The sequence below is a fragment of the Pholis gunnellus genome, assembly GCF_910591455.1.
Source record: "Pholis gunnellus genome assembly, chromosome: 14".
NCBI lineage: Eukaryota > Metazoa > Chordata > Actinopteri > Perciformes > Pholidae > Pholis > Pholis gunnellus.
Window position 1 is genome coordinate 1,357,358 of NC_136541.1, and position 18,271 is coordinate 1,375,628.

At 43.6% G+C, this 18,271-nt stretch overlaps 1 protein-coding gene across 1 annotated transcript in view; it reads right to left on the reverse strand.

Annotated features, from left to right (window-relative positions):
• Positions 1-18,271, reverse strand: part of efr3a (EFR3 homolog A) — a 72,732-nt gene that overhangs the window by 22,346 nt on the left and 32,115 nt on the right. Inside the window, exons 6-10 of the mRNA XM_079173611.1 lie at positions 18,039-18,160; positions 15,908-16,057; positions 8,385-8,525; positions 2,171-2,249; positions 248-383 (exon numbers count right to left, since the gene is read on the reverse strand). Coding sequence (XP_079029737.1) covers positions 248-383; positions 2,171-2,249; positions 8,385-8,525; positions 15,908-16,057; positions 18,039-18,160 — 628 coding nt within the window. The remainder of the gene's footprint in view (positions 1-247; positions 384-2,170; positions 2,250-8,384; positions 8,526-15,907; positions 16,058-18,038; positions 18,161-18,271) is intronic.

Genomic DNA, 18,271 nt, shown 5'->3' on the forward strand with positions numbered 1-18,271 from the left:
GTCAGTCTCACAGATTTGGGTATCAACCCTGGGGCGTTGTGGTTACTGGGCATTGAGCTGGGACCTGATGTTGTTTCATATCTTAATAAAGAAGGTATTCTGTTATGTTGGACCAAAAATGTGCTGATTACACCTGAACACTGGAATTGTTGGAGATTTGTTTTCAGTAGACAAATCAATTTAAAGTAAGCTAGACGGATGAGTGACTGGTCCAACAGTGGAAACCAGCATCGTCCTGTGAACTCACCCACTGAGCCTTTAGCGGCGATGGCCACCGTCTCCAGGAGGACCTGGACGATGCCGGCTCTGACCCGCGGTGTGTTCTTGTTGTTGGTGTCCAGGTGATTCAGAACCTGCTGGATGACGTGGTGGGAGTGCTGAGCCTGGACGACAAAGAGACAAAGGAGGATTTAAGACGCGTCATGTTTGGACGGAGCTAAATTGTGTTTGTCCACTTTGTCAGCTGAAAGTAAATGTTGTGTTAATTTTATCCAGATATTTAAATTGAAAAGGAACAAACTAATACAACTCAGTTATAGTCATATCATTATCGTCAGTGGACTTTAAAAGCGGAAACTCTTTGGAAAGTTGGACAAACCGTTGCAATCAGTCCATTGGGGGATTCTTTTACATAAAAACAAAAACTAACATATTTCTGTTTTGAATATTTGTAATTCTTTTTTTTTTTAAAGAGCAAAGCATCCTGGGTCCATTTCTTACTCCTGTGAGTGGAAAAGATAGATTTTTTGCTTGAGAAACCAAACCTTGACAGCAAATCCTGACGTGAACAGTTAATGTTTGAGATCAGTGAAAGTCTCCCTGAAGCTGCTGAGACCTCGACATGTGAAGACCATCATCAGCAGCTGCTTTTTTTAAACTTTTTTAAAATGGTCCGAACACCGTTGTTTCCTCCGGACAGCAGAACGTTCGACGGCGTCTCTGCGGGACAAACCCGGGGTCTGGTTGTTTTTTGAAACTCAGATCAAACAGATTCTCTCCGGCAGACAGAACGAACTCCCCCCGGACAGATCAAAGAGACCCAAACTCTGCCAACTCATGTCACACACACAACACGGTGGACACACAAGAATAAACACCTGGACCCCAGAACCATCGATTGTGTTTCATCTGTGGCAGCATCTCAGAGTCACCGGGGCACCAATTAAACACACACACAGAGAGGAGGAAAGAAACTGTTATTGAGAGCAGCAGTAAATGTTCTAGCAGTAAACATACAGCAGCTGCTGCTCTGTGTGTGTGTGTGTGTGTGTGTGTGTGTGTTGCTCAAAGTCGGTGAATGATTTTGAGTATTTTGAGCTTTAATACAGGAAAGTCTCTAAAAACTTGTTTTCACATGATAAGTATTTCTTTATAACATTAACTATACTGTACATGTGCAACAATCTCATTTAAAGTTGAAGGAAACAACGCTAGTTAGAATTAAGAGTTTGATTGACGCTCGGCAGCGTATGTTGTATTTGTAAGTCTTTGCTTGTAACTGGTTTTGATGCCTTGCTGCTGTCTCGGCCAGGGCTCCCTCGGTATAGAAATGTAATCTCAATGCAATTTACCAGGTTTTATAAAGGTTTCATTTAAAAAACTAAACACCAAATCTAACTCAAATGCAAGGACCAGAGACTCTATATTCAAGAAGTGGACGTGGTCGTCGTGACGTCACTCATTGGTTTGTGGATTGAAGTCTTGAAGCCTGAAATTCGGCGATTTTGCCGTCACCATCTTGGATTACGGCCGTCGCCATGTTATTTTTATTTGCATCCAGTGAACAGGAAGTGACCGTATCTGGACCTGTCAATCACTGTGTAGCCCCGCCCCTAAAGCATCCCCTGCTTTATGGTCTGTTCGACTCTTAAAACCAGAACCAGATCAGAGTAACAGTAAGAGTTGAGCAGGAATATAGAGAAGAGAAAGTGATCAGCTGTGTTCTCCATCTGCCTGCAGCGGCTTCAGGGACGCCTGAGGCTGGATGACAGCTCGTTGAGATGATTGACAGGTGCTGGAGCAGGATTTAAGAGATGTGGGGGAGGGGCGGGGCTAATAGTGCACCGTGTGCTCCAGTGTTATAAAAGGAGCACGACATGCCGTTAAAGTCATGCTGGCGTAGTACTTTAAAACAAAGTAGATATCATTAATGAACGTGTGTGTACTGTACCTGGATGGAGTACATGATGATTCTGAAGCAGGAAACTGCAAACTCATTGGGGTCCCACAGGTGGTGGTTGTCCAGGTGACTGAAGACAGAAGAGAAACAACGACGTCATTAATATTCTCACCTGATACGACGTCTACGGACGGATCGAAGCGTGTCAGAGTCTTCGGTTTGGTTTCTTTTAACCAAGTTAAACCTGCAGCCTGGAGGTGGTCGATCATTCAATGAAGAGCACAGCGTGAAGGAGGGCAGGAGACATTAGAATAACTACAAACACCAAAACAAATAAGAAAAATAAAACATATACAAAGATTTAATGTGAGGACATATTCTAAAATGTTAACTTTCGGAGGATTGAATGTGAGAATGGAAGCACGGTGAATACCAGCGTTACATCAGGACCCCTCGGCTCTGCAGCGACCTGCCTGAGGAGAATCAGTCGTCTCTTTTTACACACCGGCTTACATGTAATGTTTTATTTTATTAAATATTATATATATATATATATTGTCATTTTAATTTAATATATTTTATTAGTGTCTTTCAAAGCACTTTGTAAATTATTATTATTATTTTTATTGTTTAGCATTAGTGTTATAAATACTAATAATAATGTAATTATTAAGTGATGATTAATGTGATTTTGATCTGTATTTGGTACTAAGACAAACCAATACTATCAATATACATCTACAGTCAGCTAATATCGGTAAACATGTGTTTGTTCACCAGCAGCATCAGTTCAAATAGAGGTTTGAGGTTTAAATACAAATGAATCTTTGCACCATGACGTCATGAGATCTGATATGAAGTAGAATAATCATGATATCTTTATCTGCTGAACTGTTCACAGAGCTGAGATAAAGATAGAATGAGATGAAGCAGAAAGAGATGATTAACAGGGAAGGCAAAGCCGCGTGTTCTTCCTCTCTGAGGTGAGACACTAAAGGTCAAAGGTCAGATGAAACATCATGTGAGTGTCAAAGACCTGCAGAGGAGTGTGAGTGGCAGATTGAGAACGACGGATTTACTCATCTCTGTGGGAGCCGACCTGCAGCCTCAGGCTACACTCCTCTATTACACACACACACACACACACACACACACACACACACACACACACACACACACACACACACACACACACACACACACACACACACACACACACACACACACACACACACACACACACACACACACACACAGGTTAACTTATTCACCAACCTGCTAACAGCTAGAGGAGCTTCAAAAACATCTTCTCTGATGAGAAAGGAGCTAAGAGAGAGAGAGGCTCAGCATGCTAACATGCTAACATGCTACGTACGTATAATGCTCACCAACAGATCTCAAGGTGTGAGCAACACACACACTGACACACAAACATCTGTTTAAACAAACAGTCACTAACACGTTAGTGAGAGAAAAGAAGAAGGATCGGGGGGGGGGGGGGGGGGGGGAGACAGAGAGAGGAAAGTAAAGTGGAGAGAAGACAGGAACAAGAGGAGAGAAAGGAGGAAGCAGAGCGACTGGGAGGAAGCTGGTTGCGTAAGAATCGTTCACCAACATGACGTCAATCCAAACCCCCAAAACACCCCCCCTCTCCTCCCCCTCTCCTCCCCACTGTTAACCCCAATCCCTGCTATTTATAGTCTGAAGACGCTTCCCCTTTCCTCCTCCTCCTCCTCCTCCTCCTCCTCCTCCTCCTCCTCCTCCCTGTAGGAGGAGAACTGGTTTCACACACAGACGAGAAGCTAAATCTGTTAAATGAGGAGAAAAATAACCAGAGACTGGACTGCAGAGATGAACGTCTGTCTCGTTGCTCTCACGGCTCCAGCTGAGCCGGCATGAAGCCTCATTATTCACTTTCATAATATTCACTTATATAATATTCACTTATAGATCTACGCTGCAGTGACGTCACACCATCATTAATATCTTGTCGCGTATCGCCTCACACTCATGGAACGGAGTAAACAATAGTAATAATCTTTTGCATCTCACTTTGTTAACTGTGTGCTTCACCCTCCAGAGCCCGTCGTCTTCATCACTCGCTGTGGTCTCAACACTCACCGGGTTCACCAAAGACACGAGGACAAGAGAGGTGCCTGCACCGGCTGCTGTGGCCTGCAGGGGGCGCACGGAGCCAGCGAGTCACACTGGTTCACAGCTGGAGGGCGACACTGTGACACACCATGTTGTTCAAAACACACACAAAAAGTGTGACGGTGACAAGCTCAGTACATCTGCAGCTCTTAACGCTTGTTATTGGAGGGCTGGAGGCAGAGGTGTGTGTGTGTGTGTGTGTGTGTGTGTGTGTGTGTGTGTGTCAGATGTCTCATGTGTCAGACCTGAGAAGTGTCTCTGGGTAAAGTCATGGACTGTATATAAGAAGTGGACGTGGTCATCGTGACGTCACTCTTTGGTTTGTGGACGGATGTTTTTGAAGCCTCGAATTTTGCAATCTCGCCGTCGCCATGTTGTTGTTTTTTTCCGCAACCAGTGAACAGGAAGTGACCATATGTGGACTGAGGAGGAGTGACGTAGAGACGCCGTGTACGTCTCTGGTGTTGAGCTGTCAATCACTGTGTAGCCCCGCCCCTAAAGCATCCCCTGCTTTATGGTCTGTTTGACTCTAAATGGACCATCATTTACTAAATGAACATCATGCTGTATTGAAGAAGACTTGAAACTAGAGATTGAGACCATAAACTCATGTTTACAATGTTTACTGAGGTAATAAATCAAGAGAGAAGTAGACAGAAGTATACAACCAGAGGAGTCGCCCCCTGGTGGACACTAGAGAGAATGCAGCTTTAACACATGAAGCATCATGTATAAAATGATTAAATGCAGCTCAGTTCAGACGTCAATCAGTCAGAGTAATGTGATTAATTGTTAATTGTAGCATTAAGAGGCTTCTTGATTAAACTTCAACTCAACTTATACCAACAGTCTGACTCAAAGCAACAGTAAAAACGATGAATCGCAGGAATAATAAAATATTCAGAAAGCTCAAAGGGAATTTAAGAAAGTGTCTTTTGATATAAGGTTGCTGGGAAGCTTCATGTTTCCATTCTGTTAAATGTCACAAAGAAATGTGACGTCAAACTCAGAAGATGACTTTGCAGATTTCCAGCGTTCCCGTCATTCAAAGTGTCCCTTTGGTTTCTGGGAAGAATCTCTGGAGAGAACTAATTAGCGACAGCAATCACAGACAACAGGAGTCTAAATCAGCATCAATTAAAACAGGCGTTACGCTGACATTCACTGCTTCAGTCTCTACGTGGCACTGTCAACACTTCATACACAGCTGTGCTCAGTGCAGACCTGCATGTTTCACTATCTATTCACAAAGCACAGCGCTAGCTCTGTTCGTACCTACGAGAAGCGTTACCCTGTAATCCGTATGTACACCATGAAATCAATTTGTATGTAAACCAAACAATCACACCCCAGGAAGTCTAAAGAGGGAGGAAAGAACACGAGACTTTCACCCAGTAAACCGCTGTTAGTGTCCCGTGTGTTTGTCACGTAACTTCTGTACTTAAGTCACGCCACTTCTGTCGTTATTTCAACCCAAACATTTTCTTATTTGTCTTGTAAATTTGGTTCTTAAATAAAGTAACTTCTGTTGTTAATTCAACCCAAACGTTGACTTATTTGTCAGGTAACATTCGTACTTAAGTAACGACGCTTTCATCGTTATTTAATCAACACATTTCAAGTTACTTCTGTAGTTTTCTTTTAACCAAACCAAGTCGTTTTGTTGCTTTAACTCAACAAATACTAAAAAAGTATGTTTGAATGTAAAGAAGAGAAATTGTTGCTGGACTTTCTTAGTATAAAATGAGAAGATATCCTACGGACCGTTGTGTGAGGATACGCTGCACGTATGTTGACTCAGCTCACAGGTTAAACAATGAGTAACGTGCAAAGTACTGAGCTAACGGAGGTATTTGAGTTAATGCAGGAAACACCTGCTGCAGAGAAACAGCAGCCTGTTACTCTCTCAGAGGACACAGATGTCCAGTGGGATTTATTTCTAATACCTTTATTTTGATTGGATGTTTGATGTATTATTGTCGGAGCCATTTTAACGTCTACCTGCCATCGTGGCTCAACATCCCACGGTGCTTTGACCGTTAGACTTCGGTACTTCTCGTGTACAGGTGGGAATGTCCAACAGTGGTTAAAACACAGCAGAGCTCTAAGTCGTTGTTATAAACTCTTTCTCTGGATCGAGGAAAGCTGCACTGAGCTCGAGCTAAGCCGCTGCATTTTAATCTTTAACAGTTATAATAAAAGAAGACTAAATTATTTAGCTTGGCTGTTCAATGCTTTTGAGTTTCCTGCAGACGATTGACACCGAGTTATCACCAATTAAAGGTGATGTAATGGATCTATTGTTCATACCGACACATTATCCCTTCAGCCGGAGGACTCTCACTATTAATAGCAGCGACACCGACTCGTTACGAACGGGAATAAACAAGAAGGATATGCAATTTCTGAGCAATGGCCCCCAGAGGCAACACCACCCTCTGACTCCTCACACTCAAGTGTTACTGCTGCTGAGAGGAAGATAAGTGATAGAATTACATCTATCTTTAAAAAACAGATCATAATGAATAATAAAGGCACCTCTGCCTCTCTGATATGAACTCACAGCAGCAGCACATGGAGACATCAGGGCTCGTACGCATCGAGTCTCACAGCTTCTAACTGAAAACATGTTATTCTTCTTCTGGAGATGTGAGGTCGCGAACAGCCACAACACTGATAGACATGAGAACAGAGATAGAGCGATGGCTCAACCAAACCCTCAGTGGGTTTGTTGCCTGAACCTAACGTCAACGTGAGAGACGTTGCATTTGTAGCATTTATCATTTTATTTATGTTATTTATTTATCACGTCTTCACAACATTTACACGCGATCGGTCTGATACTTGTTGAGGAGAACCGGACTGTTGGACCAGCACACCGGTGACCTGAGTGACATCACTAATTTAAAACATCTGCATGAAGCAGCCGAGGACGTGAGGAGCGAAGTGAAGCCGCCACTCTCAGCAGAGCGAGGGAGCCTCAGCGGGGGCTCACGCAGTAATCGACCAATTTATGTGGAGTGTGCCGAGTGGGGGGGGCAGAGCGGCCAATAGGAGCAGAGACGAGGATGTTCAAATCCCAGGAGGGAGGGAGAGGGAGGGAGAGGGAGAGGGAGGGAGGGTAAACGACAGCAGCCGCGTGATAAGAGAGCTCATTTAATTTCCTCTCTGTGCACTGAGGAAGGTGTGTGTGTGTGTGTGTGTGTGTGTGTGTGTGTGTGTGTGTGTGTTATGCTGTCCGTGTCATGACTCGTCATAAAGCAGGTTATGAATCTGAACTCTGCACAGTGAGAAGAAGAAGAAGGTAGATCTTTGTGTACATTTTATTCCTGGAATGGTGGATGAATGGTTCTCACAAACACAAGACTTTCACCCAGGAGACCGCTGCTCCAGTCCCGTGTGACGCACTTTGACCTATTCGACCTCAGTTATTGAACGTTTCCTCACACAACAGTTCATATGACATCTGATGAAAAGTCACTCCTCATTTTTTCATGCACTTTCCTACGAAAGTACAACAACATGTGTGAATTTCAGCTTGTTACATGTTTCAAAATAAACTAATTTAAGTTTAGGCAACAAAACGACTTAGTTTGGGTTGAGCATGTATTTTAGTGCATGTGAGCGTGTCTTTTAGTGCATGCGAGCGTGCATGTGAGCATGTCTTTTAGTACATGTGATCGTGCATGTGAGCATGTCTTTTAGTGCATGTGAGCGTGGAAACATAGCAACCCCCGCCCTCTGGCTGCCCCTCAGATAAACGCTGTCACCATGTTGAGAGCCATGTGGAGGCAATCAAAACAAACATGTTGTAGCCTTTAAGTGATTTGGACACAAACACTGTGGTTTCACACGAATGCATCCGAAAGGTCCACTATCACCTAATCTGCTCTCCTGTTGTTACACCTGAGTCACATACATCACATGGACGAGTTTGAAGATGGGCGCGGCCCCGGACAATATCACAATAAATGTCTGTAACTTACTTCACACGGAGCTCTAAAACACCCAAACACAACTTGTTTACGTTGTAAACACACAAGAATCCCTGTTTGACTGAGGAGCTAGTTACCAAAAAGTGAAAACAATAGACTGACGTCCGGGTACTCACACCAGCACGGGTCTCACAGCGTTGTTCATGTTGCCGTAGGCCGCCCGGCCCAGCAGCTCCCTGAAGCAGCTCTCAGCCAGCGCCGCCGGGTTCTCCTCGCCATCCTGACCCGCCACCGAGGGAGTGCTGGGGTGCCCCGCCCTGTCGGACACAGACGGAGAGTGTTTACTAATGAAATAAAATCAGCTTTAGGTAGCTGATACCAGGTAAAGTACAATATCCTTAAATCAAGTTCAGAGGACAGACAGCAGCTCATTGAGTCTAGAACGTGAGACTAGAGTACAAGAATCAATTCTTCATAGGGAGGGAGAGAGGGGGGAGAGGGAGAAAATAAAAAAGCTTCAGGAGAATGAAAGACTAAAGACGGAGCTGAGAGTAAAAGAAATCAATCAGAGCAGCTAAAAAAAAAAGGAGAAATCAAATGAAAGAGTATCGACCAGCCTCAATCAGATAGAGGTGTGTGTGTGTGTGTGTGTGTGTGTGTGTGTGTGTTGTTGCCTGAAACCTGTTTTTCTTGATCAGTGATCAATGACTCAACACAAAAGGTCTAACCGTACACTGGATATCACACACTTGTGTTGTTCTTACTTCCTGCAGAGCAGGAAACAGGAAGCTTTAGTGGGTAACGTCACGCGGTCTCACATGATCGATATGAATCCATCTTTCTAATCAGAGGTGGAAACAGGATTTATTACTCAACAGGATGATTTCTGTAATCAAACACAGAGAAGCAGAGCAGCGTCTTGGTTCCACACCAACACGGTGAAGGTGACGGAGCGGCCGGCACTTCATCCAACACAACAAACGCTGTTTCTGAGGAAACACCAAGAAACGCAGAGGAACTGTGGAATGTAGTCCGACCGTCCGGGCAGGAACACCTGCTCACAGATGTGAAGCAGTTCTCAGAAACAGTGGTTATACAACTAAATATGAGTTCAGTGATTCACAGGAAAGAGACGTCTTCAAGCATTCTTCAGTTTATTCAGTAAATGTTTGAACAGCCTAATATTCCTTTTTCTTCACTCTCTGTGAAGTAAAAACACATTTCAGACATTTTCCTTCATGTTTTGAGTTGGAATAGAATGTGCAGTGTTCCCAATGCATTGCATGGGAATAAAAGCTATGCTGAGGATTGTGGGTATATATGAATGATCGTTCGTCTGTCTGAAGGAGTTCTACGACGCTGGAACAAATCAACACCAGTTCTACCTTCTGCTGCTGAAAGAGGACGGACTCGTCTGATTTGAATAAACGTCCCACTGATCCTGCAGCTCTACATGAAAGATAAAAACCTCGTTTGTGAACAAGTGAAAAGTGTCCTACAGAAGTCAGGAATCCACCGTCCTGGCAGGAGAGCGAGCAGCAGGTTCTATGTTCTATGTTCTACGTTCTACTGATAAAACAATACAACGGTGAACGACTTCCACAGCCGGGACTCCAGAGACAAACAATGCAATTACTGCCGGCCCACACGGGCGCTTCAGGGGAAACGAAACGCTTGTTGCTGGTTAGATCTGTGCTGTAACAGCACGGAAAGTCTCCTTAATGACGACAGAACGAGGATCCACCGCTTCATCTACTACATGTTCTAATGAATCAAAGGAGATACTACCTGATGGAATGTTGATGAAATATTAATAATAGTGACCTTCATTGTTCTAGAAGTTGTTTCTAAACTTAATTAAAAAGTGCTTCACCGTCAGAATAATACAAGAGGAGTACTTTGAGCTTTAACCGATAAAAATGGACCAAATTTAAAAACACATTTACTGCAGAAACGTACGTTCTTTAATATTACATTTACAGTTTCCGTCGACACAGGATGCGTTCAGGGTCAGAAATACATGTGGGTGATCTGCATTATGAGCCCAAAACACAATCTCTGCAGTCTGGATGAGAAATACATATATATATATGTGATGAGCTGAGAGATGTGAGCTTCTCTCTGAGGTTAATTTGTGACGTTGTATCGATATACGGACGCCAAGTATCCATCTTATGGTTCTTATTGTACGATTAGATTATATAAACTATTAGTTCCTTTCAGTATCAATATGCTTTTTCCCTCCACCAGAGTGTTTTCTGGTGCGGTGCAGAGGTAAAGTCAGCAGGCTGGAATAAAAACACCTGTTTTCAGGTGCACGATGCAACATTTATGTTATTGCAATAATCAGCATTACATAAAAAGATTAAAATCGGAATATCGTATCGTTGACTTATGTATCGTGCTGCTTCTGGTGAGTCTCACTCCTAACGACCACGAGCCTAAACATCCCGGTTCACCTTTGCACCCCTCTCTATCTATTATATTATATTATATTATATTATATATTTAGAGGATGTGTTGCGTATTCCTAAAATAAGTGTATTTAATCATCAGGCAGTCAGCTGTGAAGAGGTTGAGATATGTGACGTCACTGATGAAGGGAATTAAGAAAACTAAAGAGGTCGAAGTCGTCTTCAAGGTGGCTGCCTTCAAAACACAACAGTGTGTGTGTGTGTGTGTGTGTGTGTGTTGAACATCACAAGCAAGCCTTTAATTGTGGAACAAGGAGAGCTTTCCTTCACCTCTGGTTTTCTGCACGCCGCCCACGTCCGCCCTCCCCGAGTAGTAATTAACGGAATCAGACGTCCTTGACCGCGGCTCCCCGCCGGGTTCCGTCGAGGCGTTCCATCAGGAAGCCCACAACACGCCGCCGCGGGGCCGACTGACCACGACTGTGTCTGAGATCGACTTTATCCAGAGTGTGTTGTTTGTAGCGTTTAACAACAGCGAAACACTATTTGTTCCTCCCTCAGAGTGCCGACGTCTGACTGTGTCTCACGCTATTAAAGCGACAGACCCACGGCTCCGCTGACGGACACTGTGTTTGACAGGATGCTGCTGAGCGGCTGGAAGGAGGGAGCGCAGCTCAAAACAAAGGCAGCATCTGAGCAAATGACCACCTGCCGTCCACAGGATGCTTCTATTCACAGAGATGAAGAGCTGAGCAGCACGTCGGGGGAAAGATTCTCCAGAAATCATTTGCACAAACTCATTCTTTGCTCTATTCTTCCTCCTCGGTTTGGTTTTATTTTTAGAAGTAAGTTGAATTTACATAATATCAAGTGTCGGTGTTTCCATCCCACAGAAACCCACGTTAAACATTAGGGAATGCAAACATACTCAGTTAAATGTTGGGCATGTTAACAATAAATGTTAATCATCAAAAAATCTATGCAAGCGGACAAATACTCGCAATGCAACACAAAGTACACGTATCTCCACAGAACAGTGTTTTTGTGATTATTTTACATTTTGCCCCCTAGTGGCCAAAAAGAACCAATACAGCTTTAAGTAGTTCATTTAGTTACTAGTCAACTACTCTCAAGTTACTTCTAACTAGATTGTGCTCTACTGTCTCTTTAAGGTTTCCTGGAGTGCATCGTTTTGACCTAATTTCATTGTTAGAGTAAATACAGAGAGGGTCAGCAGACATATAAGATGTGTGACTTCACATTCCCCGTCAATCCTTCTACCAGCCGCGTTTCTGACAAACCAAAGCTGTTGGATCTGAAACATCACCAGCTAAATGTTGTGACTCGCTTCCTTCAGAATAAAAAAAAGAGCGGCTCGCTTCCTTCTCAACAGTCATTTGGGCCTGAATTCATTGACGGAGAGAAAGCTAATGACGCCGTGCTGTGTTTTGGTTCTGACTGCGTGATTGCACAGAGTTGTACCGTACGTGATTGCGGACGTGTGAACCGGGGCGACATGACGACGTGTGTGTACGCTGCATGATTACAGACGACGATCAGCATGATTACGCTGCCGTTTGGACTCCGATGACTGGGAGGTGATGCATTTCTTCAACAGGCTTTCTGCTCCTTTTCCTTCAAGGATATTGAGCTGGAATGACACTCAGGATCACACAGCAGCCTTCGATTCCCTTAAAGACATCATTAGAACTCGGTGCTGATTGTCTCCAGAACAACAATGACAGAGGTCATTTATTCAAACGCACAACACAATGTTTACCTGCTACCTCTACGGGTAAATATTCAACCCACACGAGCTACGGACACAGCGTTGTCTTTATAAAGCTGTAAAAGGCTCATCCATCCCTCCATTGTCTTTAACATCTTTGTAGAGTTATGTTGTTTTGGTTACCAATCAGAAGAGACTCGTCGAAGAAATATCTGGATTTAATAGTTGGATTCCTGTAGAGCTGCTTCTCATTTTTCCGTGCATGTCGTCACCATTTTGGATGGAAGTCTTATCAGCTCATTGGTAAGATGACGTCTCTCTTTGTTTAGAGTTCTCTAACCCTCTGACAGGGTTCCAAATGGAAAAGGTTCTACCACCGAAAAGGGGTTCTCCTATGAGGATAAGCAAAAGAACCCTATGTGGTTCTAGTTGGCACCTTTATTACCAATAGTCACATAGCACCAGAGGTACGTGAGCAAATGTGATGCGGTTGTAAAAGACTCAAATTCAGCAACAAATGTCTTTAACCCCCCTCGTTCAAACCAGAGACTCCCAGCTTCGGCTGATTGAAGTATCGGCTCATTAAGTTGGAGGAAGACCATGAGAACCGGTCGGGACGCTGCTGTTAATGCAGAGATGGTCCCCGAGGTGGTGGACGCACCGCAGCTGAAGGAATATGTGCACCACAATTATATATGGATTATGACAGGGCTGCACACATTTAAATCAAGGGAAGATTAGACGAGCTGATTGGACTGTTGGATACAACTCTCTGTGCATACAAAGAGGTCGGAGTGGAGAACCACAGGGACTCTCAGGGATCCTGGTGGTCCACATTACTGGAGCAAATGTGAATAAAAGGTCCAACAAGACCTGTTTTTATTTCATAAGGACAGAAGTATCTTTATCAAGCCTCAGCATCCCATAATAACAAAACATTTCAGTGATCATTTTCAACTCATGGAGTTGTCAAATGTGACCATTCATACACATGCTAGGATCTCTAACCTTAAACCTCTAGATGAGTCATTACTGACGAGCCATGAGGCACCTTAAACTTAAAACACCCGTTCTCAGGACTTGCGTACTCTTTTGCTTCCTGCAGTAAATACTGCATAATAGAGAAAGCCTTCAGATAGTTTTGCCCCATTTAATATCAAGCTACAGCATCCTCTATGGTTCCTCAAACACAGTCCTTCATAAACCCCATGAATGTAAAGATATGAGTTCATCTAGAGAGAGAATGAAACCAACCTGCCTGTTAGCTCGTAGCTCGCTAGCAGCAGATAAACGGTTCTTTAACCCCATAATAGTTAAACAGTGGACCTGTGTCCACCCGACTGACAGAGAGTCTTTACTAAAACACTGTCGACAGGTTCTTTTGTAACCTATATTTGGATAAACTGACCACATATATAGAATCTAAATAGTCACTTTTGTCGGCTGAAAACTGATTTACTGCTTTAAAGCTTTATAACTTCTTGTTTTTTGTCAAGTTAAGGATGTTGCCAAATAAAAACAGCTAAGCAAAATAATCGCACTTCAGGAAGTAAGATTACAATATGAAGCACCTTAGTTACATTTATAGTTTATTTATCATTTCAGGTCAACTCTGCAACACTTTGATAACACTTGTTTTAAACGATTCCTGATTTGTTTGTTTATCATATGTTCTGTATATTGTTTATTGTCACACATGGTTCCTGGTATGTGTGACGTACTCTGAGTTCTTCTGAGGGACACGGCCCCGCTGGACTCTCACACATCTGAAGTCAAACTTATTTGAACTCACTCGGTTCAAGCGGAGTACAAAGGAGAGCTGGCAGGCAGCTCTGGCAACGTTCAAAAGAAGAAAATCCCCTTTTTCATGTGCTGATAGCGTCCACAGCCGGGGAGCTTGTGCTCAAGGTGACTTCTCTGATGCGGAGCGAGACGCTCCACCAAAGAGGGATCAGCCGAGAGGAACACACAGTTTAAAAAGGAGAAAAGAGATTTGTTTTTTGTGAATATTTATGTATATATTACCCTTCAGACCGTTAACTCCTCTGGATCATTACAGAGACCCGGTGGAGGACTCGAGGACCCGTTTGGTGTGTTTCTCCTGCATCACAGACACCAACACGCCTCCTACAGCGAGCGGCTGTGACTGCGTCCCATCGCAAGATGTAAACAAAGACGTATTTGGGTTTTGAAACACGAACCTTCCACAAATCTAATCCATCATATACTGTATATACATATGTAATATAACACATGTATATATATATACGTTTCATTTATTGTCGTATGTTGTATTAGAAAGCAAAATGATCCACCCGCGTTTACAATGGTCACACATGTTAGTACAGATGTTTTGATGTATTTAACCTTTAATTATTATTGTCAAATACATTATTTAGAATGTACTTTGTCTTTTAAATGATTAAACTTCTCATCACAAGTTTTGACTGACCAACAAAACACAAAGATATTTAGTTTACAGTGAAAAAACGGAGAAAAGCTGTAAATCCTCAATAAATGATTTAAACAAAAGCTTAAATCACGACTGTTGTTGTTGATGAACGTGATTCACACCAAGAGGAAATGTGCAAACAGCTGCTTCTATTGACGGAAGAATTATGTCAAAATATTGTCTCATCATGAAGAACGAAGCTGCTTAAAGTCGGATTTAGTCGTTAAATAAATGAGGAAGTGAGCGAGACGCGTCGACGTTACGATAAATAATATCACGATGTTTCAACGTGTGGAGAGGAAGCTGATGCTTCTGAAGTTCATCGACACAATCTAACTCAGTCTGCATGAGCAAATAAAGACCTCCTTACCTCCTTCACTTGTGATGAAGAGGAGGTTTCTGAAGGGAGCAGGAGAAGAAGGAGAAAAACACACACACAAGGAGGGATACAAGAAAAAGACGGGGTCCAAAAATAGATTTTTGTTCACATGGAAACCACCGGAATGAGACGGAGAGGAGAGGAGGAGAGGAGAGAGGAGAGAGGAGAGGAGGAGAGAGAAGAGGAGGAGAGGAGCAGAGGAGAGAGGAGAGGAGGAGAGGAGGAGAGAGGCCTGAGGAGTGAGGAGGCGTGAGGAGTAAGGAGACCTGAGGAGTGAGGAGGCATGAGGGAAGAGCGGAGGACTTAAATCCCGGCCCGAGTTCAGGAGGAGGTTTATATTCTTACAGCTGATCCACAGCAGGATCACTCTAGATCCTCACCACAGGATGTTACAGAGAGACCACAAAACACACAAAGACTACAACCGTCTGTAGTCACATGACAGCAGCACGGATGTGTCAGAGGGAACCAACAGGAAGCTAATAAAGGTCACGTTCACATTTTAATTGTGTTTACACTTTACAGGTTTAATCCTTTAAATGTGCCGTCAACGTTTGGCAATGATGCTTATAACACCTTTGTTTTTAGTGCGTACTATGTTCGTGTGCGTGTGTGTGTGTGTGCATGTGTGTGTGTGTGTGTGTGTGTGTGTGTGTGTATGTTCGTGTGTGTGTGTGTGTGTATGTTCGTGTGTGTGTGTGTGTGTGTGTGTGTGTGAGTGGTACCTGTCCAGGTCTTCGCTGTCCTGCATGTTGAACAGCATGGAGGGGATCAGCTTGTCCATGTGCTGGGGCTCCCAGATGATGGCCTGCAGCTCATCGTTCACCGTCTTCCTCACGACGCCCTGCAGGCCTTTGATCCCGGCCACGCGGATCCTGACACGGACACACGGGGTCACTGTTAGTCATCAGGAGACCGCTACGAGGTCTCTAGCTTTAGCATGTAGCAGGCTGTGTTAGCATGAACCTCCACGTTCCACTGATGCAGGTGTTCAGCTGGTAGTTGTAGAGTCTTTAGGTTTCATCCTCTGGTGACCTTTGATGTCTGAGGTCCAGATACTAGATCACTGGGTTAAGGTTTGGTGATCAAGCAGCTTTCGGGGTGCTATACCTGCACATAACCACGGCTCCATTAAACTCACCTTTAACGGTGCTGCTGAGCACACTGGGGCTCCGTGGTACTCATTGCAAAAACAGTCCATTTCACCAACGCAGAGACACGACGAGTCGTTTATAACCTCGATATACACTCACACCATATTTCTCTGTGACGTTTACGTTCCTTCATGAGTCTGTAAAACTGTAAAATCAACATTCATACTTTGCCACTCAGCAGCAGAACTTATGGGCCGTGTTAGCGTTGTAAATATCTTTCTGTGTGTGTCTCTCAAATCACTCATCTTAACAACACGTTCATCTGCACATCTGCACACACTAACATCTGCAGAGGATCAGGGTTCACCGGTTACTGTTCCCGAGTCTCTTCTTTGTTTCTGACACAAACGTCTTCATGAGGAATCACATGAACAGCATTGTGGGCGAATTTAAATGAAGTAACATGAAGACATTTGTTCCCTTTCTTTGTAAATGAGCCTCGTTGTAAAACACATTGATTAACATTGATGTGGGCGGAGCCACATTTGAGCCACATTTCACCAACAGTGGTTTCTCAGTGGACAGATCCAAACACTATGAGATGAATATGGAGATTATCCATGAACAGAAGAGGCTGTTTCTGAGAGTGGACGTTGGAACGTCTTCATAATAATAATAATAATATTAATAATAGTCACAGCTCAGTTTGGCCCCATGAGGAGAGCCAGTCAGAGAAACTCTTTGCAGCATCAATGATCAATCACATGTTTGTCACATGAATGTGAACGAGCGCTCCGGGAGGTAAAGACTGAATTAAAGTGTTCATCGTGGTGCCGCTTCACTTCAGGGACATTATTAAGCTTCTTCTTTCTTTTAAAACGAAGATAATGAAAGAATCTACACCTGTTTGTTATGAGCGATGCAGCCGCTCTCTAGATGTGATCAGTAATAAATGAGCCGTCTTGTTTTCCACGATGGGGATTTTTTTTAATTAGTGGAATTAAAGTGGTTCAGACCCAAACCTCCATCAAAGATAAGCTGTGATTCACTATAAAGACACTGGACTCAGTGAGAGGAGGCGCTGTGGTCTTCATCTTAGTTTAAGGTCCATTTAACGTTTTTAACCACCTCAACGTTCAGCAGGAACTGGACAAAAGCAACACATACATATAAAGACTGTGGTCGTCAAGTCAGGAGGATAATAGTCCAAGAAACAACTTCCTTTAACTTAGAGGGCAGAACGTCTCTCATCATGAATATCATTCTAAGTTAGGAAATGTTGGAGCCTGAGCGACAACACCTCTAGATGGTGGAGCTCTAAATATTAAAACAGTTCTTATTATGTACATTTAAAGTCCTGAAGATATGAAACCAGTGTGGTCTGCTTAGTTTAGATACTTTATATCGTGACATATATTCAAACGTTGACTACGCTGCACTAACAACCCATCATGTGAACGCAGAGGGGGCCCACAACGGAACCCTGAGGGATCCCAAGATGATGAAACACCTCCAGTATGAACAAAGACGAGCAGGAATATACACAGCAGAGCAACCCTTAAAGGAGCAGTGTGTGAGATCTATCTTCTATTATACGCCGGTTATAAATATTATATTCTATTTATGCCCATAAATCTCCATGAACCCGACGCAATGTTCCTCTATAACTTACCAATAAGAGTCTCAGTGCTGAATAACGGTCTAAAGAGTCTTCACCAGCTCAGAAGACCCCTTGTCCCTGTGAGAGTCCCCGTCTTCTTACCTGGTTCTGGTCTCGGGGTCTTCGTGGGTGGAGTGGCACATGGCGCTGAACTGGGACACGAAGAAGTCGTAGCGGCGGTGGTAAGACGGCGTGTCCTCCTCAATGTTGGCGAACTTCACAAACTAGAGAGGAAGGAGGAGGAAGAAGACGTCCGTTAGTGTCATCAGTTCTGTCCTCAGACCACAACTCTCTGACTCTTCACCTCGACCACGGAGAGAACCAGAACTCAAGGC